This window comes from Cynocephalus volans, chromosome 15 (assembly GCF_027409185.1).
Source record: "Cynocephalus volans isolate mCynVol1 chromosome 15, mCynVol1.pri, whole genome shotgun sequence".
In the NCBI taxonomy this organism is placed as follows: Eukaryota; Metazoa; Chordata; class Mammalia; order Dermoptera; family Cynocephalidae; genus Cynocephalus; species Cynocephalus volans.
In genome coordinates, this window is record NC_084474.1 from 97,362,407 (window position 1) to 97,390,093 (window position 27,687).

Below are 27,687 nucleotides of genomic sequence, written 5' to 3' on the forward strand. Positions count from 1 at the left end.
AATTTGATGTTTTGATACGTATATATGTTATATAATAATTGGATCAGAGGGGTACAATTTGATGTTTTTTTTTTAAAAGATGACCGGTAAGGGGATCCGAACCCATAGCCTTGGTGCTCTTAGATCCACACTCTCCCAAGCGAGCCATGGGCCAGCCCCTAATCAGATGTTTTGATATATGTATATGTTACATAATAATTGGGTCAGAGAGGTTAATGTATCAATCACCTCACTCATTTTTCATTTCTTCATGGCAAAAACATTCAAAAGCCTCTCCTGTAGCTATTACATAACATACAGAACTTGACTGTTAGCGGGAGCCACCCTACTGTTCCATGGAAAGAACATCAGCATTTATTCCTCCTATCTAATTGTAAGTTTGTGCCCATTGGCCAGCCTCTCCCTCTTTTCCTCCATCCCCCCCCAACACACCACCACCACTCTCTGGTGAACACTATTCTACTTTCTGCCTCTATAAAATCAACTTATTTTTTTGCACATATGAGTGAGGTCATGTGATATTTGTCTTTCTGTGCCTGGCTTACTTCACTTAACGTCATGTTCTCCAACTCCACGTCCATCCACGTTGCCACAAATGACAGGATCTCATTCTTTTTTATGGCTGCATAGTATTCCACTGTGTATAAATACAACATTTTTAAATCCATTCCTCCGTTGTTGCATGCTTAGTTTGATTCCATATCTTGGCTATTGTAAACTGCGCTACAATAAACATGTGAGTGCAGACATCTCTTTGACATTGAAGAGATATCTGCACTCCCATGTTTATTGTGAGATTGCTGGATCACATGGTAGTTCTAATTTTAATTTTTGAGGAACCTCCATACTGTTTTCCACAGTGGCTGTGCTAGTTTACACTCACACTGTACAAGTGTTCCCTTCTCTCCACATCCATGCCAATGCTTGTTTTCTTTTGTTTTCTTGATAATAGCCATTATAACTGGTAAGGTGGTATCTCATTGTTGTTTTGATTTGCATTTCCCCAATGATTAGGATGTTGAGCATTTTTAATATGCTTGTTGGCCATTTGTATGTCTTCTTTAGAGACATGTTTATTAATATTTTTTATTGTCCATTTCTCAGTTGGGTTATTTGGGACTTTCTGCTGTTGAGTTTTTGAAGTTCCTTATATACTCTTGATATTAACCCCTTGTCAGATGTACAGTTTGCAAATATTCCCTCCCATTCTGCAGGTTGTCTCTTCACTCTAAGTTTCCTTCGATGTGCAAAAGCTTTTTAGTTTGATATAATCCCACTTGTCTATTGCTTTTATTGCTCGTGCTTTCAAAGTCTCATTTAAAAAATCCTTGCCCAGTCCCATGTCATGGATAATTACTCTTACGCAGTTTCACAGTTTTGGGTTTTACATTTAAATTTTTAAACCATTTTGAGTTGATTTTTATAAATGGTAAAAGGTAGGAATCTAGTCTCATTCTTCTGCATGTGGATATTCAGTTTTCCCAAAACCTTTTATTGAAGAGACTATCTTTTCCTCAATATGTGTTCTTGGCCCCTGTGCCAAAGATCAGTTGGCTGTTGTTTTAGTCCGTTTTGTGTTGCTATAACAGAATACCTGAGACTGGGTAATTTATAAGGAAAAGAGGTTTATTTGGCTTACGACTCTGGGACAGCTGCACCTGGCATGGGCCTCAGACTGCTTCTGCTCATGGCGGAAAGTGGCAGGGAGCCCGCAGGTACAAGCAGATCACATAGTGAGAGAGGAAGCAAGAGAGAGGAAGCAAGAGAGAGAGAGAGAGAAGGTGCCAGGGTATTTTTTTAAGCAACGACCTCTCGTGGTAACTAATAGAGCGAGAACTCACTCATTAATCCCCCCTCCCCCAGGGAGAGCATTAATCCCTTCATGAAAGATCCGCCCCCATGACTCAGTCAGTTTCCAACACTGCCACATTGGAGATCAAATTTCCACATGAGTTTTCGAGGGGACAACACATCGAAACTCCATCATTCCGCCCCTGGCACCCCCAAACTCATGTCACTCTCACATACAAATACAGTCATTCTATCCCAACAGTCCCAAAAGTCTTAGCTTGCTCCAGCACCAACTTAAAAGTCCAAAGTCCAAAGTCTCCCCTGAGACCAAAAGCAAAATTCCTTCCAGCTTTGAACCTGTAAAAGTCAAAACCAAATTTATCTACTGCCAAGATACAATGGTGGAACAGGCATTGGGTACACATTCCCATTTCAAAAGGGAGGAATAGGCCAGAGGAAAGAAAGGAGAAACAGGTCTCAAACAAGTCCAAAACCCAGCAGAACAGGCATTAAATCTCAAGGCTGGAGAATCAGGTACCTTGATTCCATGTTCGACTGCCTCTGCACACTGGTGTGGGGGTTGGGACCACAAGTCCTTGGGCAGCTCTGCTCCTATGGCTTTCCTGGTCTCAGGCCACACTTCACCTCTCCCAGGCTGGGGTTCCACTCTGGTAGCTCCACAGGTCTGGGGTCTCCATGGTGGTCCTGCTCTCACAGCTCCAGTAGGCATGATACTGATAGGGTTTCTCTGCTGCAATGACCCCACATTTCTGCTTGGCATTATGCTAGCAAAGGCTGTCTGTGGTGACTCCACCTCTGTGACAGATCTCTTCCTGGGCACCCAGACTTTTCCATACATACTTTGAAATCTGGGTGGAGATTCCCAAGACTTCCCAGCTCTGGCATTCTGTGTGACCATGCAGACCTAACACCACGTGGATGCCTCCAAGACTTCTGGCCTGTAGTTTCCAAAGCTGTGGGTCTAGACACACCTGGAGCTAATTTAGCCACAGCTGGAGCAGCCAAAACAGCTGGGGTGCTGGTGCTGGAAGCAGCTTCTTGAGGTGGCCCTGGGCAGCAAGCCCATGGAGAGTGCCTCGGGTCTGTTCCCCAAGACCATTTTGTCTTCCTAGGCCTTTGGGACTGAAATGGAAGGGTTGGCCTCAGAGGCTTCTGCAATGCCTTCAGGGCATTTTTCTCCTTCTCTTGATAATCCCTTTCCTTTGACTAATCTTCTTAGCTAATGGTTGCTGGGCTGCACCACTGCATGCTCTCTGCTTTTCTACCACATGGCCAGGCTGCAAATATTCCAAAACTTTATTCTCTGCATCCCTTTTAATTTCTGGCTTTACATCATGTCTTTGCCACCATAACTCAGAGCAGGCTCTTAAAAGCAACCATGCAGCTTCCTTAATGCTTTGCTGTTTAGAAATTTCTTCTACCAAATGCACTGGTTCACAACTCTTAAGTCTCACCTTCCACAAAGTCCAAGGGCATGGACACAATGCAGCCAGGTTCCTTGCTATGGTGTAGCAAGGGTTATCTTTTGTCCAATTCCCAATAAGTTCCTCATTTCTATCTGAGACCTCATCATCCGCATGGACTTTACTGTCCACCTTTCTATCCGCATTCTGCTCGCCACCACATAAGTCTCTAAAACATTCCAAACTTTCCCTCATCTTTTTTTCTTCTTCTAAGTACTCGAAACTCCTCCAACCTTTGCCCATTACCCAGCTCCAAAGATGCATCCACATTTTCAGATATCTGTTTAACAACACCCCACTCCTCGGTACCAATTTTCTGTTTTAGTCCATTTTGTGTTGCTATAACAGCATCCTGAGACTGGGTAATTTATAAAGAAGAGAGGTTTATTTTGCTTATGATTCTGGGACAGCTGCATCTGGCATGGGCCTCGGGCTGCTTCTACTCATGGCAGAAAGTGGCAGGCAGCCGGTGGGTACAAGCAGATCACATGGTGAGAGGAAACAAGAAAGACAAGAGAGAGAGAGAAGGTGCCAGGGTTTTTATTAAAATCAACGACCTCTTGTGGGAACTAATAGAGTGAGAACTCACTCATTAATCCCCCCTCCCCCAGGGAGAGCATTAATCCATTCATGAGGGATCCGCTCCCATGACTCAATCAGTTTCCAACACTGCCACACTGGGGATCAAATTTCCACATGAGTTTTGGAGGGAACAACACATCCAAACTCCATCAGCTGTAGGTGTGTGAATTTATGTCTGGGCTCTCTATTCTGTTCCATTGGTCTATATGTCTGTTTTTATGCCAGGACCATGCAGTTTTGGTTACTACAGCTTTATTGTATACTTTGATGTCAGGTAGTGTGGTGCCTCCAGCTTTGCGTAGTTTTCTCAGAATTGCTTTCGCTCTTTGCAGTCCTTTTTAATTTCATATTTATTTTAGGATTATTTTTTCTATTTCTGTAAAGAATGTCATACACATTTTGATAGGAATTGCATTCAATCTGTAGATGGCTTTAGGTAGAATGGCCATTTTAACAATATTAATTCTTCCAATCCATGAACATATTATATCTTTCCTTTTGTGTCCTCCTCGATCTTTTTCTTCAAAGTTCTTTAGTTTTCATGATAGAGTTCTTTCACCTCCTTGGTTAAGTTTATAAGGTATCTTTTCTTCCTTCCTTCCTTTCTTTCTTTCTTTCATAGTTATTGTAAAAGGAATTATTTTCTTGATTTTTTTCAGAAAGTTCACTATTAGTATATAGAAATGCTATTGACTTATGTACGTTGATTTTGTATCCTGCAAATTTACTGAATTTGTTTATTAGTCGTAACTAACAGCTTTTTGTTACAATGTTTAGGGTTTACTAAAGACTGCAAATAGGAACAGTTTGACGTCCTCCTTTCCAATCTGGTTTCCTTTCATTTCTGTCTCTTTTCTAATTGCTCTGGCTAGGACTTCCATTACTATGTTGAACAGAAGTGGTGCAGGTGGCTGTTCTTGTCTTGTTCCTGATCTAAAAGAAAAGGCTTTCCAGCTTTTCCCCACTCAGTATGATATTAGCAGTGGGTTTCTCATATATGGCCTTTATTGTATTGAGGCACATACCTTCTATAACTAGTTAAGAGTTTTTTCATGAAGGAGTGTTGAGCTTTTTCGAATGCTTTTTCTGCATCAATTGAGATGATCATATGGTTTTTGTCTTTCTTTCTGTTAATGTGGTGTATCACATTTATTGATTTGTGTTATGTTAAACCATCCTGCATCCCTGGGATAAATCCCACTGGATCATAGCAAACAATATTCATAACGTGCTCCTGGATTCAGTTTGTTAGTATCTTGTTGAGAATCTTCACATCTATGTCATCAGGGATATTGGCCTATAATTTTCTTTTCTTTTTTTTTTTTTTTTTGTTGTTGTGTACTTGTCCAGCTTTGAGCCAGAGCAACGCTGGGCTCATAAAATGAGATGAGAAATATTCCCTCCTCTTCAATTTTCTGTAATGATTGGAAGAGTATTGTTATCAGTTCTTTAAATGTTTGACAGAATTCAGCACTGAAGGCATCAGGTCTTGAGCTTTTTCTTAATGAAGACTTGTATTTCTGATTCAGTTTCCTCACTTATTATTGGTCTGTTCATGTTTTCTTTTTGTTCATAACTTAATCTTGGCAGATTATATCTATCCAGGAATTTTCCATTTCTTCTATGTTATCAAATTTGTTGGAATATTGATGTTCCTAATAGTCCCTTATGCTTCTTTGTATTTCTGTGGCATCAACTGTAACATCCCCTTTTCATTTTTGTTTTATTTATTTGAGTCTTCTCTATTTTTTTATTGGTTATTCTGACTAAAGCTTTGTCAATTTTATCTTTTCAACAATCCAACTCTTCATTTTCTTGATCTTTTCATTTTTTTTTCTATTTCACGCATTTCTGCTTGGAACTTTATTATTTCTTCCCTTCTGCCTATTTTGGGTTTAGTTTCTTATTGCTTTTATGGTTCCTTTAGGAGCAATGTTAGATTAGAAATCATTCTTTTTTGATGTAGGCATTTATTGCTATAATCATTTCCCTTAGAACTTCTTTTGCTATATCCTTTATACTTTGGTATGACTTTGAACCTCCAGGCTGGTTGTTTGGCCAGATGTGTGCAGGTTGCAGAGGGTCAACTGCCTATTTGGTGGTCTCTCTGAGATGTAGAGTCAGTGCCTGACCAGCTACCAAACCAAGCAGGGACAAACAGCTCTCAGGTTGTTTCTCCCAGGGGATGGCACACTGCTTGAAAAACTTTTGGACTGGAACCAGGTGAGCCTTGCTGAAGGGGAGGGGCCATGTGGCTCTGCACAGGACTGTCAATGGAGTTGATGCCACTGCCTGGCCAGGAGCTGGTGTGCTTGGGCACAGCAGGGCCAGGTGGCTCTATGGAGACCTGCTGGAGGAGGCAAATCCACCACCCAATCTGCTGTCCAGCAGAGAGCAGACATGCACAGGTGCAGAAAGGCCCAGCAACTCTGTAGAGGGCTGCTGGGTGGAGGTGAATCTGCTGCTCAATTTGATGTCCATCAGGGAGCAGGCATGCATCAGTGCAGCAGGGACTGACAGCTCTATGGAGGGCCACTGGATCAGCTGCAAAGCCTGGACTAAACCTGTAAGAACAAAGTAGGGCCTGAGTAGGGCCCTGCTGTGGAGAGGCAAAGGAACTGCTCTATCTGCTGTAAATCAGGATGCAGGTGTACACTTATGAAGCAGATCTGTGGAGGGACACTGAATCAGCTGAGGTCCTGGCAACTCTGTAGAGGCCTACTGTGCTTGTTCTGCTGTTGGTCAGGGACCAGGTGTACATTGGTGCAACAGGGCCTGGCATCTCAGTGGAGAGTTGCCAGTGGGAGGCAAAGTTGCTACAGGGGTGGCTGTCTTTTGGCACGGGCACCTGTGGGCCTGGTAGGCCTGCAGATGTGCAGGTCAGGTCATAAAAATGTGGTGGACATATGCTTATTTGCACTTTTCCTCCTACCGAAGTCTGCCTGTTCTCCTTTGGTGGGGAGTGCCAGATGGGTTCAAACATTGTGGTCTCAGCCTTCTGTTAGGCCTAGGCTACAGGCAGCTGGGGTCCTGGTTCTGCTGGCATCCATGTGAATGTGGTAGAATGAAGGTAGGGACTCAGGATGGAGTGAGTCACTTTTTACCAACCCGTAAGGCAGGATGCACTCTAGCAGCAGGTTTAGTTTCAAGATGTTGTTATGACATAGCTGCTGAAGTCAGGAGATGGGATTGCTCTTTCTTGGTTTCTACTATGAAGCCGTGAAGTTGCATTAACTCCCATCTACTTTCCAAACAGAGTATTGGGCCTGAGGGGACTGGAGGACTCTCATATGGCAGGGATTGCTGGTATTCATGGCAGCAGTGTAAACTGCTGGGCATTTCCAGATTACCTTCTTCCCACCACTTAGCCTATTCCTGTAGAGAGACAGTGAGGCAGAGGTAGGATGCCCTGCTCTGCCCTCTATGGTGCTGAGAGGGAAAAACACACACTGTTTTTTTCTTTGCTCTCCTGGCACAATCAGCACAGCAGACCAACTTCTGGTTTTCCCCATGGGGGGGGGGTTCCCCAAGAGCAAGCAGTCAATCACTTTTTCAGCAGACACCCACTGGGTATCCTCTAATTCAATTCTGATACTATCTACTTGAGGACTGCAGGAGATCCCACAGAGTGAGGGCTCAGTCCTCAAGACTGCCCCCTACTTCAGGTGCCAGTCACAAGTTCAGGCCTCTGGAATATCTGACCAGCTGGCTATAAATCAGGTTTCCAACTAACACCCTACCCAACTGACACCATAAAATACGTCTACAGGAAAGAATCTCTCCCATCGAAAGCTACTTCAGAATGTTAGAAGTGAGTGTTCCACGAGATGCTTAGATATCAACACAGGGATATAAGAAACAAAAAAACAAGGAAACATGACACCCCCAAAGGAACACAATAATTCTTCAGGACCAGACCCAAAAGAAAAGGAAATCTATATAATGGTTGTAAAGGAACTCTACATAATAATCTTATGAAAACTCAACGAGATGCAAAAAAATACAGACAGACAACACAACAAAGTGAGACAAGCAATTCCAGATCTGAAGGAGAAATTTAAGAGAGATAGATACCATAAAAATGAATGAAGCAAAAATCTTGGAACTGAAGAATTTATTAAATGAAATAATAAATACAAGCAAGAGCTTAAGCAACAGGCTACATAAGGCAGAAGAAAGAGTTTCTAAACTTGAAGGTGTGTTTTTGAATTGGCCCAGTTTGACAGAGGAGAATGTGAGAAGAAGAGGAAGAAAAGCCTGTGAGATCTATGGGACAACTTTAAGTGTACAAACATCCATACTATGGATATTCCAGAAGGGAAAGAGAAGAGAAAAGGCATTGAAAACATTTTTAACAAAATAATAGCTGGAAAATTCCGAAGTGTTGAGAGACATATAGACTTCCAGATCCAAGAGGCTCCAAGATCCCGAAACAGATTTAGCCCAAAAAGGTTCTGTCTGTACACATTGCAGGCAAATTGTCAAAAGTCAAAAACAAAGAGAGAATTCTAAAAATAGCAAGAGAAAAGCATCAAGTAACCTATAAGGGAATCTTCATAAGAGTAGCAACAGATTTCTCAGCAGAAAACTTACACACCAGGACAAACAATAAAAAAAGAAAGAAATGAAATAAAGATTTGTAAAACAACTGTGAAAAAATTAATAAAATATCAGGAGTAAGGAAATACCTTTCATCAACAACCTTGAATTTAAAAGGATTAAATTGACCACGTGAAAGATATAGGCTGGCTGGCTGGATTAAAAACTAACCCAACTGTTCAGCCTACAAGAAACTAACTTCACTGGTAAAGAAATGTATAGACTAACAGTGAAGGAATGGAAAAAGATATCTCATACAAATGGAAATCAAAAATGAGCAGGAGTAGGTATAACTATATAGGATAAAATAAACTTTAAATCCAAAATTATAAAGAGATAAGAAGGACATTACATATTGATGAAGGTATCAATTCAGCAAGAGGACAGTGCAATTGTAAACATATATATATAAAACATTGGAACACTCAGATATATAAAACAAATACTATTGGATCTAAAGGGAGAGGCAGACTGCAATACAACAATAGTTAGGAACTTCAACACCCCTCTCACAACACTGGACAGAGAATCTAGACAATAAAGAAATATTGGATTAAAACTGTATGATAGACTAAATGGATCTGACATTTACAGAACATTTTATCCCACAACTGCGGACCATACATTTTTCTCATCAGCATATGGATCATTCTCCAGGATAGACCATATGTTAGGCCATAAATCAAGCTTCAAGAAATTTTAAAAAATTGAAATCATATCAAATATCTTTTCAGACCAAAATGGAATTAAACTAGAAATCAATAACAAACTAAACTTTGGAAAACTGTTCAGATACACAGAAACTAAACAACATTCTCCAGAATGACCAAAGGAACAGAGAAGAAACTAAGTAGGGAACCTAAAAATGCCTTGAAACAAATTAATACAGTAGCACATTGTATGAAAATCTGTGGGATACTGCAAAAGCAATACTAAGAGGGAAGTTTATTGCAATAAGTATGTACATTAAAAAAAGAAATATTCCAAATAAACCACCCAATGTTGCACCTAAATGAGTTAGAAAAGTAAGAAAAGTCTAATTCAAAATTTAGTAGAGCAAGAAATAATAAAGATCTGAGCAGAACCAAAGGAAACAAAAGCCAATAAAATGACAAAAAAAATCAGTGAGATAAAAAGTTGGTTCTTTGGGAAGATAAACAAAACTGACAAACCATTAGCTAGACTAACTAAAAAAGAGAGAATAACCAAATAATGAAAATCAGAAATGAAAAAGGAGACATTACAACTGATATCACAGAATTTAAAAGTATCTTTAGAGACTATTTTGAACAACTATATGCCAACAAATTGGAAAATCTGGATGAAATGTATAAATTTCTGTATACATACAATCTACCAAGAGCAAATCAAGCAGAAATAGAAAACTTGAACAGACCAAAAATGAATACTGAGATTGAATCAGTAATCAGCAGTATACCAACAAAGAAAAGCCCATGCCTGATGGCTTCAATGTAGAAATCTACCAAACTTTTAAAGAACTAATAACAATTATTCTTAACCTATTCCCCAAAATTCAAAGCAGAGGGTATTCCCCAAACTTATTCTATGAGGTCAACATCACCCTGATACCAAAATCAGACAAAGACACAATAAAAAAAGAAAACTATGGACCAATAACTTTGATGAATGTAGCTGCAAATATTCTCAGCCAAATGCTAGCAAACTGAATTCAACAGCACATCAAAAAGATTAAACATCATAATCAAGTGGGATTTACCCCAGGAATGCAAGAATGATGCAAATCAATAAATGTGATACACCACCTGAACAGAATGAAGGGGGAAAAGCATACATTCTTCTCAAAAAATGCAGAGAAAGCATCTGATAATATTCAACATCACTTTATGATAAAAACCCTTAACAAACTAGGTAGAGAATGAAAGCGTCTGAAGACACTAAAGGTTGGATATGACAAACCCACAGCTAACATTTTTGAACAGGGAAAAGGTGAAAGCTTTTCCTTCAAGAACAGGAACAAGACAAGGATGCCACTGTCCACACTCCTACTTAATACAGTACTGGAAGTTCTAGCCAGAGCAATTAGACAAAAGAAAGAAATAAAGGGCATCCAAACTGGAAAAGAGGAAGTCAGGATGTCCACGTTTGCCGATGACATGATCTTACCTGTAGAAAACCCTAAAGATGACCAAAAAACTATTAGAACTGATACTGAATTCGATAAAATTGCAGGATAAAAAAATCAACATACATACATCAGTAGCATAACTATAAACCAAGAACCAACTAGCAGGGAAAGAAATCAAGAAAGCAATCCTATTTACAATAGTTACCAAAATGAGAAACAAACATAGGAATAAATTTGACCAAGGAGAGATCTCTACAATAAAAAACTAAAAAATACTGATGAAAGAAATTAAAGAAGACACAACAAAAAGTCATTTCATGTTCACGGATTTAAGGAATTTATATTGTCAAAATGACCATACTACACAAACCGATCTACACATTCAATGCAATCCCTATCAAAATACTACTAACATACTTCATAGATATAGAAAAAATAGTATAATTCATATGGAACCAGAAAAGATCCCAAATAGCCAAAGCAATCCTGAGTAAAAAGAATAAAACTGGGAGAATTACACTGCCTGACTTGAAAATATACTACAACTATAGTAACCAAAACAGCATGGTACAGGCATTAAAGACACATGGACCAATGGAACACAATAGAGAACTCATAAATAAATCCACATATTTACAGCCAACAGATCTTTGACAAAGGCCCCAAGAACACACATTCAGGAAAGGACAGTCTCTTCAATAAATAGTGCTGTAAAAACTGGATATCCATATGCAGAAGAATAAAACTAGATGCGTATCTCTCACCATTTATCAAAATCAACTTACAATGTATTGAAGACTTAAATGGAAGACCTGAAACTGTAAAAATACCTGGGAAAAACACAGGGGAAACAATTCAAGACAGTGGTCTGGGTAAAATTTTCTGGAAAAGACTTCTAAAGCACAGGCAAAACAAGCAAAAAACAGACAAATGGGATTACATAAAACTAAAAAACTTCTGCAGAGCAAAAGAAACAAACAAAAGAATGAAGAGACAACCAGTAAATTGGAGTAGATATTTGGAAGCCATCTGACAAGGGATTAATACACAGAATATATGGGGAAGTTAAACAACCCAACAACAAAAAAAGAAATTATCCAATTAAAAAGTGGACAAATGATTTGTATAGACATCTCTCAAAAGAAGACATACAAATGGACAGCAGGAATATGAAAAAAAATGCTTACCATCACTAATTATCAGGGAAATGCAAATCAAAACAAGAATGAGATATCATCTCACCATAGTTAGTATTGCTATTATCAAAAACACAAAAGAAAACAAGTGCTGGTGAGGATATGGAAGAAAGAAGTCTTATACTCTGTTGGTGGGAATGTAAATCAGGACAGTGATTATGAAAAACTGGAGGTTCCTGAAAAATCTAAAAATAGAACTATCATAGGATATAGCAATCCAACCGCTGGGTATTTATCGAAAGGAAACAAAATTAGCATAACAGAGAGGTCTGCACTCACATCTATTGCATCAGTGTTCAATGTAGCTAAGATGCATACAAAGCATATGAGCTGCTTCATCTGGGGTGCTCCACTTGGCATTTACAGGGGGAGTTGGACAGTCCCCCTTCTCAGGGTAAAGAGACCTTATAGTGGCTTTTATCCAGTTCACCAGAATGGCTGTCCCTGGGAATAACCTCCTGTGTGTCTGGATCATGCACAGCCATCTGTGATTGTTCCATAGTTAGCTTTGGGCCTTTCATCAACCCAAACGTACTTCTCCACTCCGCAGCATTTAAAATCAGAGATGCTGCCCTAAATTACTCTCAGAAACCTTTTCAGTAAAGGGTCCTCAGGACGCTGGTGATACTGATCTACAAAATGCAACAACTCCTTCACACTGTACCCTCTGGTTTCAGTAGTTCCCTGGTTTTGCCACCACCAACCCACATTGGCTACCTTCTTAGGAACCACAGACCTCAGAGGTACTTTCTGTAGTCTCTGCACAATTCTTCCCATCGGGATGGCTTTGAGGCTAGTGACTGAGCTCAGACCGACTGAAACCTGAGCCTGGTCTAGCATCAGGGTCTGACCCACTGCTCGCTTCATCTTTGATCTTAACTATTACAGATAACAATATCCAAGGGACTGAATATTTTGCTTTTTTCTTATTAGCTTGCACTTTCTTATGCAGCCATTGATCGAACTCTCCAGGAGTTAGATCCATCTCTAAATTCCTCTGGTAACTTTAACCTTTAGTAACTGAGCACAACACAGCTGCAGCTCCACACCACAGAGGCCATGTGGTCACCCAGGAATCAAGTGTTCAGATCATCCCTTACACTTTTATCCTTTCTCATCCCAGACCATGTTTCTGTGAGCCAGGACTACTCCAGGAAACCTCGTTTATCTGACATCTGTACTTTTTGTTGTCTCTGCATTACATTACAGTCTTTACGTTAACCTCTTCCCTCAGACTATCCCTGCTTCTTGTGGTCTTGAATAAACATTTAGACAGAAATGTACCATTTTATCTCCTAATGTCCATCTCACGTTTCTATCCATGGACATCCCAAGACAGGTCACAGGTGGGACACCTGAAGCTCCCTTGGCTGTGCTGCTGAGCCCATGCATCTTTCACATGTATAACCAGGTAACTCAGACACTGCTGCAGGATAATCCTGTGTCATGTGGGGGCATGGCACAGCTGGCTGCTGACCCCAGGACACCTCTAACAACTCACACACCTTATGTCAGAGGATGTCCAGACGGCTGCAGATCACCTTGGTGGACAAGTCCATGGATAGCTGGGGTCACAGTAGTCAGGGAATGAGGTGGGTGTGCTGGCCATGCCCAGTGTAACTGATGCCCCCAGTGACCGGAGCCCATATACGTGGTCCAGTTGTGTGAGTGCCAATGGTGTGGACAATTCATTTAAAAGACTGACAGTGTAATCCACAAATAGGAACAGTATTAGGAAAAAATATATAGTAAATGCAAATGAGTTAAGAATTCATTTAAGTAGTTGGGCAAAGGGCAGAGAATGTGTATTTAAACTGAGTATAACTCCTTTTTTATGTTTCTTTTTTGTAGTTTAGATTTCTCAAACATATTTGAACATTATTTTTTTCACAGAATACTTATTTTTAATTGATACCTAAAATTTTTATATATTGTGTACAACATGGATTTTTATACAGAGAACATGATTTACTTTTCTTGGATGACACACAGGGACAGATATGCAGTCTGCAAACTATGGCGAGTCCTGCATTTACCCCAATTGCATTATTCCTTAATTTTGTGCGCTGTCCAGGCACAGGGTAGCCTTTCTCACGAGGAATTAAGTGCTGGGTGAGGACTCCCGTTCCCCACTCCCACTGGTTTCTCTCCCAGTGCAGGGATCTTGAGTGGACTGTGTCTAGCTCTCATCCACACTTTCCCTGTGTCCCCAGGGCAAGAGCAGAGACTTGCCCAACTGTGGGATCTGGGGCAGGAGCTGCACCTGCACACCTCAGAGCCTGCAGGGGTCCCTGGTGCAGTTTTATAGACTGTTGTTTCCACATGCGGAGGGACCTCCAGCTGCCCCACTGTCAGTGATGCTTGTGGGGTTCAGAACTAAAATGCCCGTTAGTCTATCACACCTCAGCTCCATTCTGCAGCTCACCATCATCAGAAATGCAGGTAATAATTTAATCTCCATATCCCCAACACCATTTTTTCATCTTAGTTGTAGGTTTTGTTAGAGAAAAGTGTTACCATTTCCTTTTCCCTATATAACCTCAGAATTGCTGAATTAATCTAGGAAAACAAAAAAGCGTGTCCAGTTTTTGGCAAATGTGAATGAAGCTACTATAAACATTCAGGTGCAGTTTCTTTGTGTGGACATAGGTTTTCAAGTCACTTAGGTAGGCACTACAATCAAGCTTGCTGCATCATATGCTCAAAATACCTTTAGACTTGCCTGGAACTGAGCGCTGCCACCGTGTGCTGGGGTCGCTGTTGGAGCCTGCTGGGCTTGTGAGGGCCACCAAGGAGCTGCCATTGCTGTCGCTGTCACTTCAGATGCAGAGCCCACAGCCACTCTGCAGCAGCCCGCCCCGCTCACAGCTACTGGCACATTCCAACTCTGTAGCAAAGTGTTCAGAACATAAAACAAGAATCTAGTCGCTATCAGAGGTGGCGACATTTAGAAGTTGTTCTTCATCAGAGGGAAGCTGTACTTCAGCAAGTCGGCCTCACTCCTCAGCACTCACAGCACCTACTGCTCCAGGTTCCTCCTGGAGGACGAAGGACCAGCCCACACTCACCTTCCAACAGGCTGGGATCATATATGAGCGTCTCTTAAAAGACCATGAAGATAAAATTCAGGAGGAATAGGAGCGAATCCTCAATACCAAACTAGCAGAATATGAAATCTCTGGTGAAATTTACACATGACCAGAGTATGCGGCGACACGGGACAAGACCAACAAGCTGTGGGGCCTGAGGTTTTCTTGCATATCTGGGTACCAGGTTTGGCCTCGAGAGGTGGCTGATGTCCACTTTCTGCAACTGGTTTGATATCACATTTCAGCTCCAACTTTGCATCCTGAGAACACTGAAACATTTCTGCAGGTCCATTTCATACAACTTGAAAGGCCTTAAAACTTCCTGGTTGCCCCAAGCATATCTTTCTTTTCTGCTCATCTAATAAATGACTGTGTCCTACTGTGATAGATTTTCCAAACAAGACCCTGGAGCAGTTTAGCAAAATATGCCTTCAGGAGCACTCAACAAATGGAGTTCCCCTGAGCACAGTTCTGTAAGGAGGGTTATGTCTCTGTGTATGTATATTTTAAATGATTATTTGTACTATCCAAATTTTTTTGATCATGGGGATATTGGCTGTGAACTTGGTGCACAACAATTATAGTTAAAAACATTTGTGTGGTTTATAGAAGATCATTAATGTTTGGTGACCATATAAGTGTTGTGTGTACGTATCATTATTAAGTACAGGGACTGTTTCCAGGCACAGAATATGAATCATAAGTTAGGATGGACACTAGATGTGATTATGATGATATAGTGATGGTCTGCGGCCCTAGATCTACAAATGCGATGAGAAGTTAGAACTGGAGACAGGCCACTGATGCGTAGACTCTGCTTAGCTGTGTTAGAGAAATACTTCAACTCCAAGCCTTAAAATACCCACATGGAGTCGTCCTCACCTCATTCACACAATCAAAGAGCTCCCTGGACACTGACCCTCTAAGGGAAAATGTCTTCCCTGGAGCACAAGCACCAGGGTGTGCTCAGGAGCATAACGTAGGTGAGCATGGGGCTAGGCCAGACCCCAGTGGCACTGCTACCTGGGAGGAGCCACTGCACCTCTGAATTCGTTATTAAAAAGAGAATTTGGATTCTTTGGTCAGGTTTCCCCAAATTCTTTTGAGGTGTCCATGTTCAACTGCTTCAGCACTGCTGTGGTGACCCCCTGCCTGAAGTTGCTTATTGGCTGATGTTCACCTTGTTTCCAGTTCGAGGAACAGAAAGTAGCCTCTGTTTGGAGGAGGAAGTTAGCTACAGGCTTATTTCTTACCGTGACTTGTTCAGGACCACATTTTACAAACTGCCTGTTTCCTTTATTATTGTTTCTGGAAAGGAAAGTTCTATTAAAATTGTTGTAATTTGAATATAGAATAGTTTTTTTTATTAAATTAGGGCTTATTTTGAAAAATTCTGAGTTTAATTCAAATGTATTTGAAATACAGTCAAATACCTTCCAAAGTAAGGTTATATTCAGAGATCATTGTTTACATCAGATGGCTTTGAGAAATTTTGGGAATACTCACATTGGAAGATTCCTTATTAATGAATGTCTTTGAATTGAATCTAACCAAAACCTGCAACATAATTTTTTGTATATTCTCATTATATAGTGTTAAAAAACTTAGCTGCAAACAAATGAAATACTTAAGCTATTTAAAAAAAAAGATTTGCCTAAAATCATCTCCAGCAAAGTCAGTGAAGGGAGGGCTACTAGTCAGCCTGCTGGGAGGAAGCCCAGTGCACAGGGCAAGGTCCACATGGGGACACCCAGGGCCCAGCTCCCAGCCAGCAGCCCGGACAGCAGTCAGACATGTGACCAGGCATCCCAAACCAACATGCACATTTAATCACCATGAGACAGTCTGTCTCATGGCAGAATACATTTACTAAATTGAATATTATGTCCCATAGAGGGGGGCCTCAATGAGGACTGGTCAGTAGTGTTAAAATATCAGATAAACAATTGGCACCATTGTTTTCAATACCAGGTCTTTTCAATATTCTTCTTGTGAAAGCTCTAGAATTAGCTTGAGAAATATTTATTCCATCAGCAGGCAGTGTCTTCTCACTTAGATAGGTATGTCCTAAATAATATACTATATTTTTACCAAATTTGTAACTTTTCCTTTGGAAACACATGTCCCTTTTCTGCTAAAACCAGAGCACATAAATACAATTCTATTTAGTCTTACTGGTTCTGTGAACGTTTGAAATTATCCACACATTGTATCAAGTAGAATAACAAGTATAGATCTTTATGTCTTGACTGAGGACCTTATGCTAACCGTAACGCTGAGAACCCTAATGCTAACCTGAACCCCGAAGCCCAAGCCTTGAACCTGAACCCTGGCTTCAGGTCCCGGCTGCATGAGCAGCAGGTGGTAGAGCTGAGCCAGGTTGCAGCTGAGGCTCCAGCAGCGGCCCTGCACACACTGCTCACTTGCCACACTCTCCATGCTGCAGGACTTCCATGACAGGGAGCACAACACTAAGACCAAGGTCTCAAATGCCAAGCCCTGGCTATTGGCATTCATTGTTCAATGGCCACAGGATGTGCAGGCCTACTTGGTGACTCTGGCTGGAGAGCTCCAAACCTGAGGTACTGGAACAGATCCTGTGGAAGCAGCTCAGGAGCCCTGCAGGCCGTGGTCTCACCTGCAGCCACCCCTACCAGGGCACTCACTCCCGCTCTGGCTCCAGCAGCAGACAGTGGACGTCAGGGCCCAACTGTAGATTGGGGCACCCACCTAACCCAGAAGCACCGAAAAGTACATACCCAGAAGTTCTGGGTTGGCATCCTAACCTGCTGGTGGCCATGGTGTGGTGGATGGTGGCCAGAAACCCCCCAGTGTGATGTGGGGGCACACAATGAACTCTTGGCCTGGAGGCTGCTATGGAACAGGTGAGGGGCCACTCCCAGGCTGGTCAGAGTGTGTGCTCATTTGTGGCAGGCGCTGAGCAACAAGGCACTAGAGGATCCAACGGGGCGGGTGGTGGCTGTGATGCAGAAGACAGGTCAGGCCACGGACCAGGCCAACACCCAGGTCCTGCATTGGGCAGCCCTGGTCAAGCAGGCAGCCCAGAGGGTCAACCCTCATGCTGTGCACAGCTCCTGTGCATCAACTGGCCGGTGGCCATGGCCATGGAGGGTCCTGTGGAAGGTGGGGAGCAGCCACCACATTGGCATGAACTTCAGCTTCTTGATCTCTGCCACCATCTCCCGGGAGCCTGACTAGAGGCCTGGGGGTGCCACTGGCTGCAGGAACTGTGGGGTTTGGGGTCTACAGATGAACTACAAGTCTGCAGCGTGTTACTGGCAACCCCAAGAGGGCAGATCCAGGCCAAAAAGTGGTCCCACATGTCTGACCCCAACTTCCTGCAGCACTGTGAACAGAGCCCGTTGGGGCTCTTCCTGAACTGACCCCCTTGTCCTGCAGCGCTGGCTTGGGATGCAGGGACAGGAGCATCTGCAGCAGCTTCCATCTTCCCCCAGGCAAAGCCAGGGTCCGGGCCCCTCCCTCCTGATCCAACAGCTCAGGGCGGTTCACTGACCAGCCACAGAGGAGCCCCTGAGTCGAAGGGTCACAACTCAGCCCCAGACCCACCTCACACACACAGACACTTTCGTAGGCACTAGACGAAGGGGGGGAAACTGAGGCAGGAGCACTGCTATACTGTACAGTTATGGTTCCCTCGGCCCCTCGACATCCCTTCCCTGCCAAAGCCACTTCTATTTTCTGAGGCTCCTTATTAACTAAAAATAAGGAAATTGACAAATGGGGTAGAAAATGTGTGGTATTTTAAAAAATAATTTTGTTGAGGTATAATGGACATAAAAGCAAATTTCATATATTTGCAGCGTGCAAACAAAATGAAAATTTTAAGTTCTACATGACAATACCTTAAAGGCAAATGCCAAACTAGGGCAGAATATTTGCAACTCATGTCATAAGAAGCTTAACTTCCTTAATTTATAGAGAGGTCCTACAGAGTATAAGAAAATGAGAAACACAGAAAAAAGGAAAAGGGCAGATGCTACGTGGACGGAACACCTGGCCATCCCCAAACACCTGTTCCTCTCACGGTCACGGGGCTGAGTGGGGGTGTGTCCACCCAGCTCCAGGTGACTGGGGACTGGTCTTACCTTCCGGGCTATGAGGGGGAGGGGTTTGTCAGCCACTTTCCCAGGGAGCTGGGAGGAGGCTCAGGATTCCCTCGGCTTCTGCACAGCCTGGAAATGTCCTTATGAAGGATGGCAAAGACCAGTGACTAAGAAACAGCAAACTTGCCCTGGAGGCAAAATAGGCTGGGACATGAGCTGCCAAGGTGCAGGGTCCTTGGGGCAGGACAGATCCCATGTTCACACCAGTGCTGTCCATTTCCCCCTTAAAGGAGAGGACAAGGACTGGCAATCTGCCACACTTACTGGAGATGTCAGAAAACCAAGCAAATGGAACCCACGTTAGTCCCATCTTCCAGGAGACAGAGGGACCACGGCTCTGTGTACTGCTTCAGTACAGAGGCCTTGTCCAGCACCTCCCTGTGCCACTGAGGCGCTGCCTGAGGGGACAGCAGGGAACAGAGAGACAAGCCCCACTGCCTCACCCCCTTCACAAAGTGCTGGGACACAGGCTGGCTCATCACCCCAGCTCCTCATCTGGGAGGCAGCGGGGACCTGGCCAACTGCCCCGCACTCCTTTTACTCCTGAGCGTCCAGGACACAAATGGTACCCAGCAAAATGATACCATGAAGCCCCATCGTCCAGGAGACACTGAGGGACCTGGCAAAAGCCCGACTTCTCCAGGCTTCCGAGAGATGGAGGGGGCCCCATCATTTGCCCCTCACTGCCACTGTGGCCCTCTCTATCAGTAGAGGTGAGGGATACCAGCAAACTGCCCCCAACTGCCCATGTGACTCTTGCTTCCATAAAAATTAGGTACTGCTGTCAGCAGCACCCCTGTATCATCAACTCCGTCCTGTCAGGAACCTGGCAAGCCCAAACCCACCATTCCACTACCCTCTGAGTGAAGGCAACCATGACAGCCTGCCCTGCTGTCACCCCCTTCTCAGAGATGGTGGGAAACCTGCCACCACACCCACCCCACTGCTCAGCAATTCCAGGACATTGTGGGGACATGCCCCATCCCCTTTCAGAAGAAACTGGGGTCCCTAGCATGCCAAACAGCAATGCTGTCAGCCCCCTTGCTGACCCTCTTCCAAGGAGACAGTCAGGACCCCCTTCCAGAAGATAGGATGGGCCTCGGCATGACTTTAACCACTGCTCCTGCTTCTTCCAAAGAAGTGAAGGACCCTAGGAAGCTGCCCCACATGCTGCCTGCCATGCCCAACATGCAGAAGACTATGGGGACTCAGGCAAACTGACCTCGTCATGGTGGCTGTGGCCCCAACTTCAAGACACTGGGGACCCTGAACTCTCTCCCAGGCTACAGCAGGGACGTCCACATCTTGGCCTGCTGCTGCATCCCAATGGCAGGTGCTGGGGAACCAAGAAAGGCATCCCAAAGTGCTGCCACGCCCTACTTCTAGAAGGCCACTGTGGTGCCCCCATACTGCCAGATCTTCCCCTTCAGGAGTCACCAGGGAACCCTGCATATCTTCCCCTTTCATATACTCCTTCTTACAAGAGACAGCATGGTCGCTGTCAAAGCAGCTCCAAGCCAGCGCAACCGCCCCTGAACCAAGGCACAGGACACATAACATCGCTCCCTCAATGTCCCTGAGACTGTCTTATGTCTGTCCAGCAGGTCAGTCACCACTACCACTGCTGCTTCTTGATGGAAAGGACTGTGGCCCAGCAAGTGAGACCCACAGCAAAAGAGCTCACTGTGGATGGCAAAGACTGTGCCAAACAACCAGCCATGGAGGACCGGCTGCTTCAAGAGACAGCAGGGCCCCAGTAAGCCTGGTCCCTTTGCCAGCACAATTCCTGAGAGAGAGGTATTGAGCCAGCAGAAAGCCACTGCTGCCTGGCCACTTTCCAGGTGATCATAGTGACCCCAGCTCCTAACCGTATATTAAACCCAACCCTAGTCCTATCTTCAACCACTAATACTATCCTAACCCCAACCCTAAAATCTAAACCCTAAACCTTGGACCAACAACCTGGACCCAACCCCAACCTTAAGCGCAACTCTAACACCCCCTATGGAAAACTGATCACTAATCCCTAACACTAGCCCCAACCCTAACTCTAATCCTAGCCCTCACCCAACTGCCCTGGCTCCACCTGTGTTCCACCGGTCCACCCTCCCACCTGCCTGAGTTTAGTAGTGGAGGACACACAAGGCAGATGGGTGACATCATCACATCCCACCCTGGACTCTACAGGCCAGCCACACATGTCCCCACCGAGATCCATGCAACAGCTCTTTCTAAGAGGGTCTGTTGTGCTTTGCAGCCTCACCTACAGGGACACGTCCCAGGAAGGCTCCAGGATGAAAGCTGGTGCCAGGGGAGCCGGGTCAGAACCATGAAGAAGAGGCTGGAGCTTCTGCACCAGGTGGGCCAAAGAATGGCAGAGTCACAGCCCACTGTAGAAGCCCCACCAGGTCAGTTCATGTTGTGACTTGGCTTGTGAGTGGCCCATGAGCCCTGGGCCTAAAGACCTCTGTCCTGAGACTGACGAGCATGTACTGTCTGGACAGCACGTTATTTGGGGAAATATTTCTTGGGTGGGTTCTCCAAGTCCATGAAAAACAGATTGACCTCAAGCTGGCAAGTTAATTGAAGGTAAACAAGAAAGTAGGTGATACCATTTCAGCATTTGCAGAAAAGCTTCCAAGATGCAAAAGCAGCTTGTAAAACGACCAAGAAGAGTAACTTAAAAATCTCCATGAGAAAGTGGATCCACTATACAATGCACTTAGAATGCTTAAAGAATAAAACCAAAAGTTGCTGAAAAATTCATGTTAACTTGGGATTATGGGTTTTAAGGAACATAATAGAAAGCCAGATCTCTGGACACCTTAAAAAATAACATGGAAAATTATGAAATAGTTCCCAAGAAAACGGGACCCGATCCTGACCATGATGTGTGCAGAGGAGCCCTGGCTGAGCTCTGCCAGGTTAAGTGGCTGGAGGTGATGGTGGCTACAATAGGGAAACGATGACATTAGTGACCAGTTTGAGGTGGGCCTCATCTACATCCCAGAACCCTAACCTTAACTCCCAATGCTTAGACCATCACCCCAACCCCTAATCTCAACACTGACCACACCACCGACCAACACCAACTCTAACGCTAACCCTACCCTTTCACCCTAAAACCTCACCTTCACCCTCTAACCCTCTCCATCACACTCACCCTGTTCCAATATGATCCTCGAGTCAAGCCTGGAGAAGGTGGAGCCACAGAGACACCATAAAAGGAAAAAGGGGGTCTGCCCTGGTGTCTCCTTTTTCTCAGGCCCTCCAAACTCCTAGAAATAGATCTGAGGGCAAAGGGTCAAACTGCCAATGGGTGACGAGACGGAGGGAAGGAGGTGACAATAAGATCCACAGGATAAGGACTGTCCGAGTGTAATCATTCAAAGTCCATGAAGGACAAGCCTATGGTCCAGGTCAGTTTATCGGCTCATTCCCATAAGGGAGACTGCACAGCAGATCCGTGGGGCATCTCACCAGAGACAGGGCTCCTGCAGGATTTAGTGGAAGGGTGTTTAGGTGAAGTCTAAATAAAGCAGTGTTTGGATGGACACAGGAAGACAGGGCTGTGTCACGGGGACAAACGTCAGGCGTAAACTGTGAAGTGGACCAGGCTCCTGTTTCCTTGGAAACCACAAAATTCAGACAGATGTGCAATGTGATGTCCCCAAACCCCTCATCTGAAGCTCTGCGTGTGGGTTGTAGATCGAGGCATTTTCTTGAGATCAGGATGTTTCCTTCTTACTGATGATTTGTAACAGCAAAGTGTCTATGAGTTTAGTGAACAAAGATACTTGGTAAGAAAGCAAACACTCAAGACAAAGGGGTCACATGACCATTTACATTTACAGGCAACTGCGGGAGGAAACTCCTGGCTACATCTGAATGTCACCTTGGCCGGATGAACCACGGGATGGAGAACTACTTCCTCACACAAAGCTGATGTTTACTGTCCCAGAAGCCAGTTATGCTAAGATGGAGCAACTGAGACCAATCCCAGCAGAAAGAACAGCAAGGCTGAAGGCTCTGAGTCAGGATTAAGTCTGGTTACTTCAGGAGCAGACAGAAAGCCAGCAAGGCTGGAAAGCAGGGAAGGGACCACGTCACAGAGGCCATCAGGAACATACCCCGTGCAGGCCCTAGGTAGGGCCTTCCTTGTACGTCAGCCTTTGTCTTGTATCCTCAGAACAGTGAAGTCAGGAGATCAGGAGAAACATGACCCAACATTCATGAGGGACCACTCTGGCTGCAGAACAACAGGAGGCGAGGGCGGGAGTGGGAGACCAACAAACACCCGAGGTTAGCACAGCAGTCAGGGTAAGAGAAGCGCCAGGACTAGAACAAGCAGCAGCAAAGACACAGAAAATGAAAAAGATCTGAGGTTTATTTGAAGACAGAGCAGACACACCAGCTGAAATATCAAACACACAGTGCTGGAGAAAGAGCAAGCAAGACACATGAATCGCCTAGGCAGGCAGTGGCACCATTCACTGAAAAGCAGCAGACAGAGGGACATTTGGGGCCTGATCAGGTGTATTGAACATGTCAAATTGGAAATGTCTATAAGGCACCCAAGTAGAGATGCTGAGTGGGCAGCTGGGCTCCAGGCATCTATCTAGCATGGGATGCAAGTTCAGGAGACACCAGCAAAGATCTGCTGAGGATTCGGTCACCTGGACATCCCAATCCAATGGAGCAGGCCTGGGACTGACACCTGGAGCGGCCAACGCTTAGCCAGGTTGTCTGCTGAGGCTCAATCCAGGTCCATGGCCAGGGGTGTTAGGACAAGAAGCTCCCTGCTCCTACAAAGAGAACGTGGCCTGGATGGGGTCACAGTGGTCCTATGAGGGTGACGCCTGCTCAGGAATGAAGGCAACATGGACAAAAACCAAGCTCTGGGGTGAGGGCCTGAACCCAGCGGTGCCAGACCCGAGTCACCTGTACTTCCTCTAACACAGACAATCAGCAAACTTTCACTCATTATCCATTTTTATAGAAAACAGAAATTTATTAGGGCAATGTAACATATTGCATAAAGCACTAACCATCTCACGGGGCATCTTTCAAAGGTAAGCACCAGCATCCAATGATGTACCTTCCCCACTGACCCTTATGACCAACAGCTACGTAATGTCGCCCCAAAGCTGAGTGCGACATTCCTTCTGCAGCACACTGAGCGCTCATATCAGTTCACTGTACATTTTCTAAACGCACCTCTCTCTTCTGGCAGGAGGGACATTTCCTCAGAAAACCTACAAACGGGGCTGGTGCTTTTCTGACATTGTCACACCTGCCCAACAGCCCTAGATCCACAGAGCAGCCAAGGACAGACCAACCCCACGTCTGCGGACACTGAATTGCTGGACATGGGCTGCCCTCAAAACAACCCCCCACATGACCCCAAGGGGGAGGGAGACTGTTCCAGGACGGGGAAGAGGCTAAAAGAAATTGAACCTAAACTCTCCATCAGGAGTGTTCAGGGTGGGCTTGGCTGTCCCTACTGGCCGAGGCCTGCAGACCCTCCGGCTCTTCCTTCTGGCGGCCTCACCTACTGGCTGCACCTGGGCGGAATGGGCAGCTGCGGAGGACAGAGAGAGAGTCAGGACCGAGTGGTGACAGCTAACATGACCTGTGCAGTTACGACTGCCCATACACATCTAACCCCTTTGTACAAGTAGCGGATTAAATACTCAAGATTACAAGGAAGATATTGTCATCACCCCCAGTTAGAGTCACAGAGAGACTCAGGAACTTGACAGGGGCGTTAATGCTACTAAGCAGCAGATACAAGATTCGAACCCAGGTCACTTGGCTCCAGAAGTTGCACTCAATTTGCTACAGGACCCGCCTTTGCGGCGGGCAGAGAAAGCCGCTGCGCACAGGCAGCTGTCCCCAGCCCGAGACGGGACCGCACAGGAGCAGGTCCTCTGCCCAGGGTCCCAGGCCCAGGCCCGGCTGTGCGACCCTGAGCGGTCGGTCCGGGACTTCTGTCCCCCGATCCCTCAGGCTTCCCGGAGCCGTAGCCTGCCCCCAGCCTGGCTGCTCCGGGTCCCTCCTGTCACCCGCTGGGAGCCTCCTCCCCACCCCGGACCCCACCAGCTCCCAGTTCCTCACCAGCCCTGAGGTCCCGCAGAGCCTCGCGCCACTCGGCTTCCATCCGAGCCCTGTAGTCCCCAAACAAGGAGCGCATCAGCTGCCTCTTCCGGGGCAAGGGGGTCCTGTCGCTGCGCAGGGCTCGGACTGCCCCGACGGCCTGCTCTTCTGCGGGTGGAGACGGGGGACCCGTGACCTCCCCTGCGCGCCTTCCAGCTCCCCGGCAGCGCCCGCAGGCCGGGACCCCTCCACCGTCCACGTCCCCAAGCTTCCGCGGGGCCTTACTCTGCTTCGGGGTCGGTTTCTGCCTCCGGAGGCCCAGCTCCAGCTGCTCCACGCACCACGCCAGCTCCCGGGCCAGCTGCTCCGCCTGGGCCGCGTCGGGGGCAGCGGCTGCGGGAGGGCAGGGGCCGCGCAGCCCCGGCCCCGTCCGCGGAGCCCCCACCCGGTCCCCGGCCCTCCCGCCCCGGCCCGCCGCGCTCGGGGCCGCTCCCTCCGGGGCCGGGGTTTCCGCGGCCCGCTCGCCTCCAGCCGCCGCAGGGGCTCCGTCCCGGGCTTCCGGCCGCTGCGGCTTCCCGGGGACGGCGTCACTGCACGTGGCTCGCGCTGCGCAGACACAGACGGCGGGGGGACGCGGGGCGCCAGGAGCCCGGCCGGGCCGCCGGGGCCTGCGGGGCGCGCGGGCGGTGCCCGGGCCTGGGGCCGCCGGTGGCTGCCGAGCAGGGTGTCCTCGAGCCTGCTGACAGGGGACAGCACGAGGGTCACGGGGCCCCGACCGCCCCTGCCCCGCCAAGCGCGCCCCCGCCGCCGCCGCCGCCCCCGCTCACCGCCATGCGCCGCCGTCCCCGCCGCAGCCACGCAGGGCCCTGCGTCCGCCACGAGTCCCGCCCCCAGACGCGCATCGGCGACGGCGGGACGGGGCGGGGCTAGAGAAGGGCGGGGCCTGAGGGGCCTGGGGCGGGGCCCGAGGGGCTGGGGCGGGGCTCCGGGGCCTGAGGAGGAGCCGCGGGCGCCGGCGCTGGCGGAGGCTGTTCTGCTCCAGCCCCCGCTCCAGATGCCGCCGGGCTCCACCAGGGTTGCGTCCCCTCAAAGTTACCGTCCGGTGGGGGTGGAGCGCACGTAGAGGGAACACGAAAGGCTGTCCCAGTGGCGCCGCGTGCGGCTTGCGGAGCGCGCTCAGCACGGTCCTTGGCAAAGGGAAGAGACGCTAGGCCTGAGAGCGGTGCAGCCACGTGGCAGTGGCGTGGGCGACAGTCCCGCAGCCGAGCTGAGCGTGGCGGGGACGCAGTGGCGCTGGTGAGGTCAGAGCGTTGGGAGGGACCCGCTCGTGCAGGTCGGGAACGTGCTTTCCTGCTGAGCGCCCCGGGAAGTCCCTGAGAGACGAGCCTCCGCAGAGAGCCAGGACCTGCCTCAGCTGTGTGTTCTGAAGGTCGCTCTGCAGTCGTGCAATGATGGCAGCGGGTGCGGTGGAGACACTGGGGGGGGGGGCTCAGAAACGAGGGGGAGCCCCAGCACCTGCTGGGGGAAGGGGTGCGGCGCGAGGGAGGCCGGGGTATGGGGAGAAGAGGCGGCCACACGGTCCACCGTGCCCCCAGGCTCTTTCCTCCCACCACAGGTACCAGACCCAGGTGCCACCTCCCTGACCTTGGGTCGCACAGGTCACCCAGCCTGCACCAAGCGATGCCTCCCAAGCGAAAAGTAAACAGCTAGGGCTGGGGTGAGACCGAGGCTTCGGGAGGACCAGAGGGTTAGGCCAGGAGGGTGGATGGTGTTTTTGGAGAAGACAAGCGCCTGACACGTCTGGAGGTTCCCGGCGAGGAAACGGGCAGAATCTGTTGTTTCTTGAGACAGGGGGAGGGGAAGTGTTGGCTGCCTAGTCTGGGAGGTCTCGGAAGGTAGCAATTTGGTCATTATGGCTAGTTGGTGTGTTAGTTATTTATTGCAGTATGGCTAACACCCATTAGAAACAGCATACGTTGTCTCATACAGTTTCCGAGGCTCAGGAGTCTAGCCACAGTGTAGCTGGGTTGTTCTAGCTCAGGGGACGAATAGAAAAGACTTTTGAGACATTTAAAAACCATTGTAGTCTCTTAAGGGAGGACTGCTGCTGCTGACCGGTCGTGGGGGGTGACCGCCACTTTGCCCCCGGCAGGAAAGGCTGCCTCATTTACAGACAACAGCTTTGAAGTGTGGAGCAGGAAAAGAACTGTTTCTTAGCTGCAAAAGCGAGTCTCGAAACAGGGAACACGGCGCCAGGGCTGCTGTGGATGCAGCCAGGATCCCGGAGGCCGGGGCCGCGCTGAAGGCGGCCAGCTGCCCTATTCAGGATTCGAGGTTTCAGACCCGCATTAAAGAAGATTCCTGAGAGCGTCCGAGCCGCGCCGCGACTGAACAGCCCGAGGCGGCAGCGGCCGAGAACTGGGAAAGGCGGCAAACCAGAGACAGAGAGCGAGCACCCGACCTGGCACAGCACTGTGAGTGATCCCTGGCACAGCTCTGTTCGGGGGGTGGATGCCCACGCGGCTCCCGCCTGCACCACCAGGCCACTCACCGCCTGGTGCTGCCTCCATTTTCCCAGGTGCGGGCAGCTCCGCCCTG

The 27,687-nt window shown here is 46.9% G+C and overlaps 1 protein-coding gene across 3 annotated transcripts; it reads right to left on the reverse strand.

Moving 5' to 3' along the window:
- On the reverse strand, positions 1-25,968 carry C15H8orf33 (chromosome 15 C8orf33 homolog). 3 transcript variants are annotated; one of them, XR_010021806.1, is made up of 5 exons: positions 25,917-25,957; positions 25,375-25,828; positions 25,111-25,257; positions 14,470-14,646; positions 1-6,421 (listed from the first exon to the last, which is right to left on the reverse strand). XR_010021806.1 is itself a non-coding variant. In XM_063080067.1 (4 exons), the coding sequence occupies exons 1-4, from the start codon at positions 25,920-25,922 to the stop codon at positions 24,435-24,437; spliced, it is 744 nt and encodes a 247-aa protein (XP_062936137.1). In that variant the 5' UTR covers positions 25,923-25,968; the 3' UTR covers positions 23,977-24,434. The 3 variants fall into 3 exon arrangements, 2 of the variants coding, with proteins under 2 accessions (XP_062936137.1, XP_062936136.1); XM_063080067.1 differs by lacking the exons at positions 1-6,421; positions 14,470-14,646 and adding an exon at positions 23,977-24,574 and having other exon boundaries at positions 25,375-25,825; positions 25,917-25,968; XM_063080066.1 differs by lacking the exons at positions 1-6,421; positions 14,470-14,646 and adding an exon at positions 23,977-24,574 and having other exon boundaries at positions 25,917-25,937.
- Positions 25,969-27,687: the final 1,719 nt, after the last annotated feature.

Coding starts and splice junctions, on each gene's coding strand:
- C15H8orf33 (XM_063080066.1), bottom strand. Junction 25,258..25,374: donor GAAACCGACCCCGAAGCAGA/GTAAGGCCCCGC, acceptor CTCCACCCGCAG/AAGAGCAGGCCGTCGGGGCA. Junction 24,575..25,110: donor TCTGCGGGACCTCAGGGCTG/GTGAGGAACTGG, acceptor TGTCCTCCGCAG/CTGCCCATTCCGCCCAGGTG.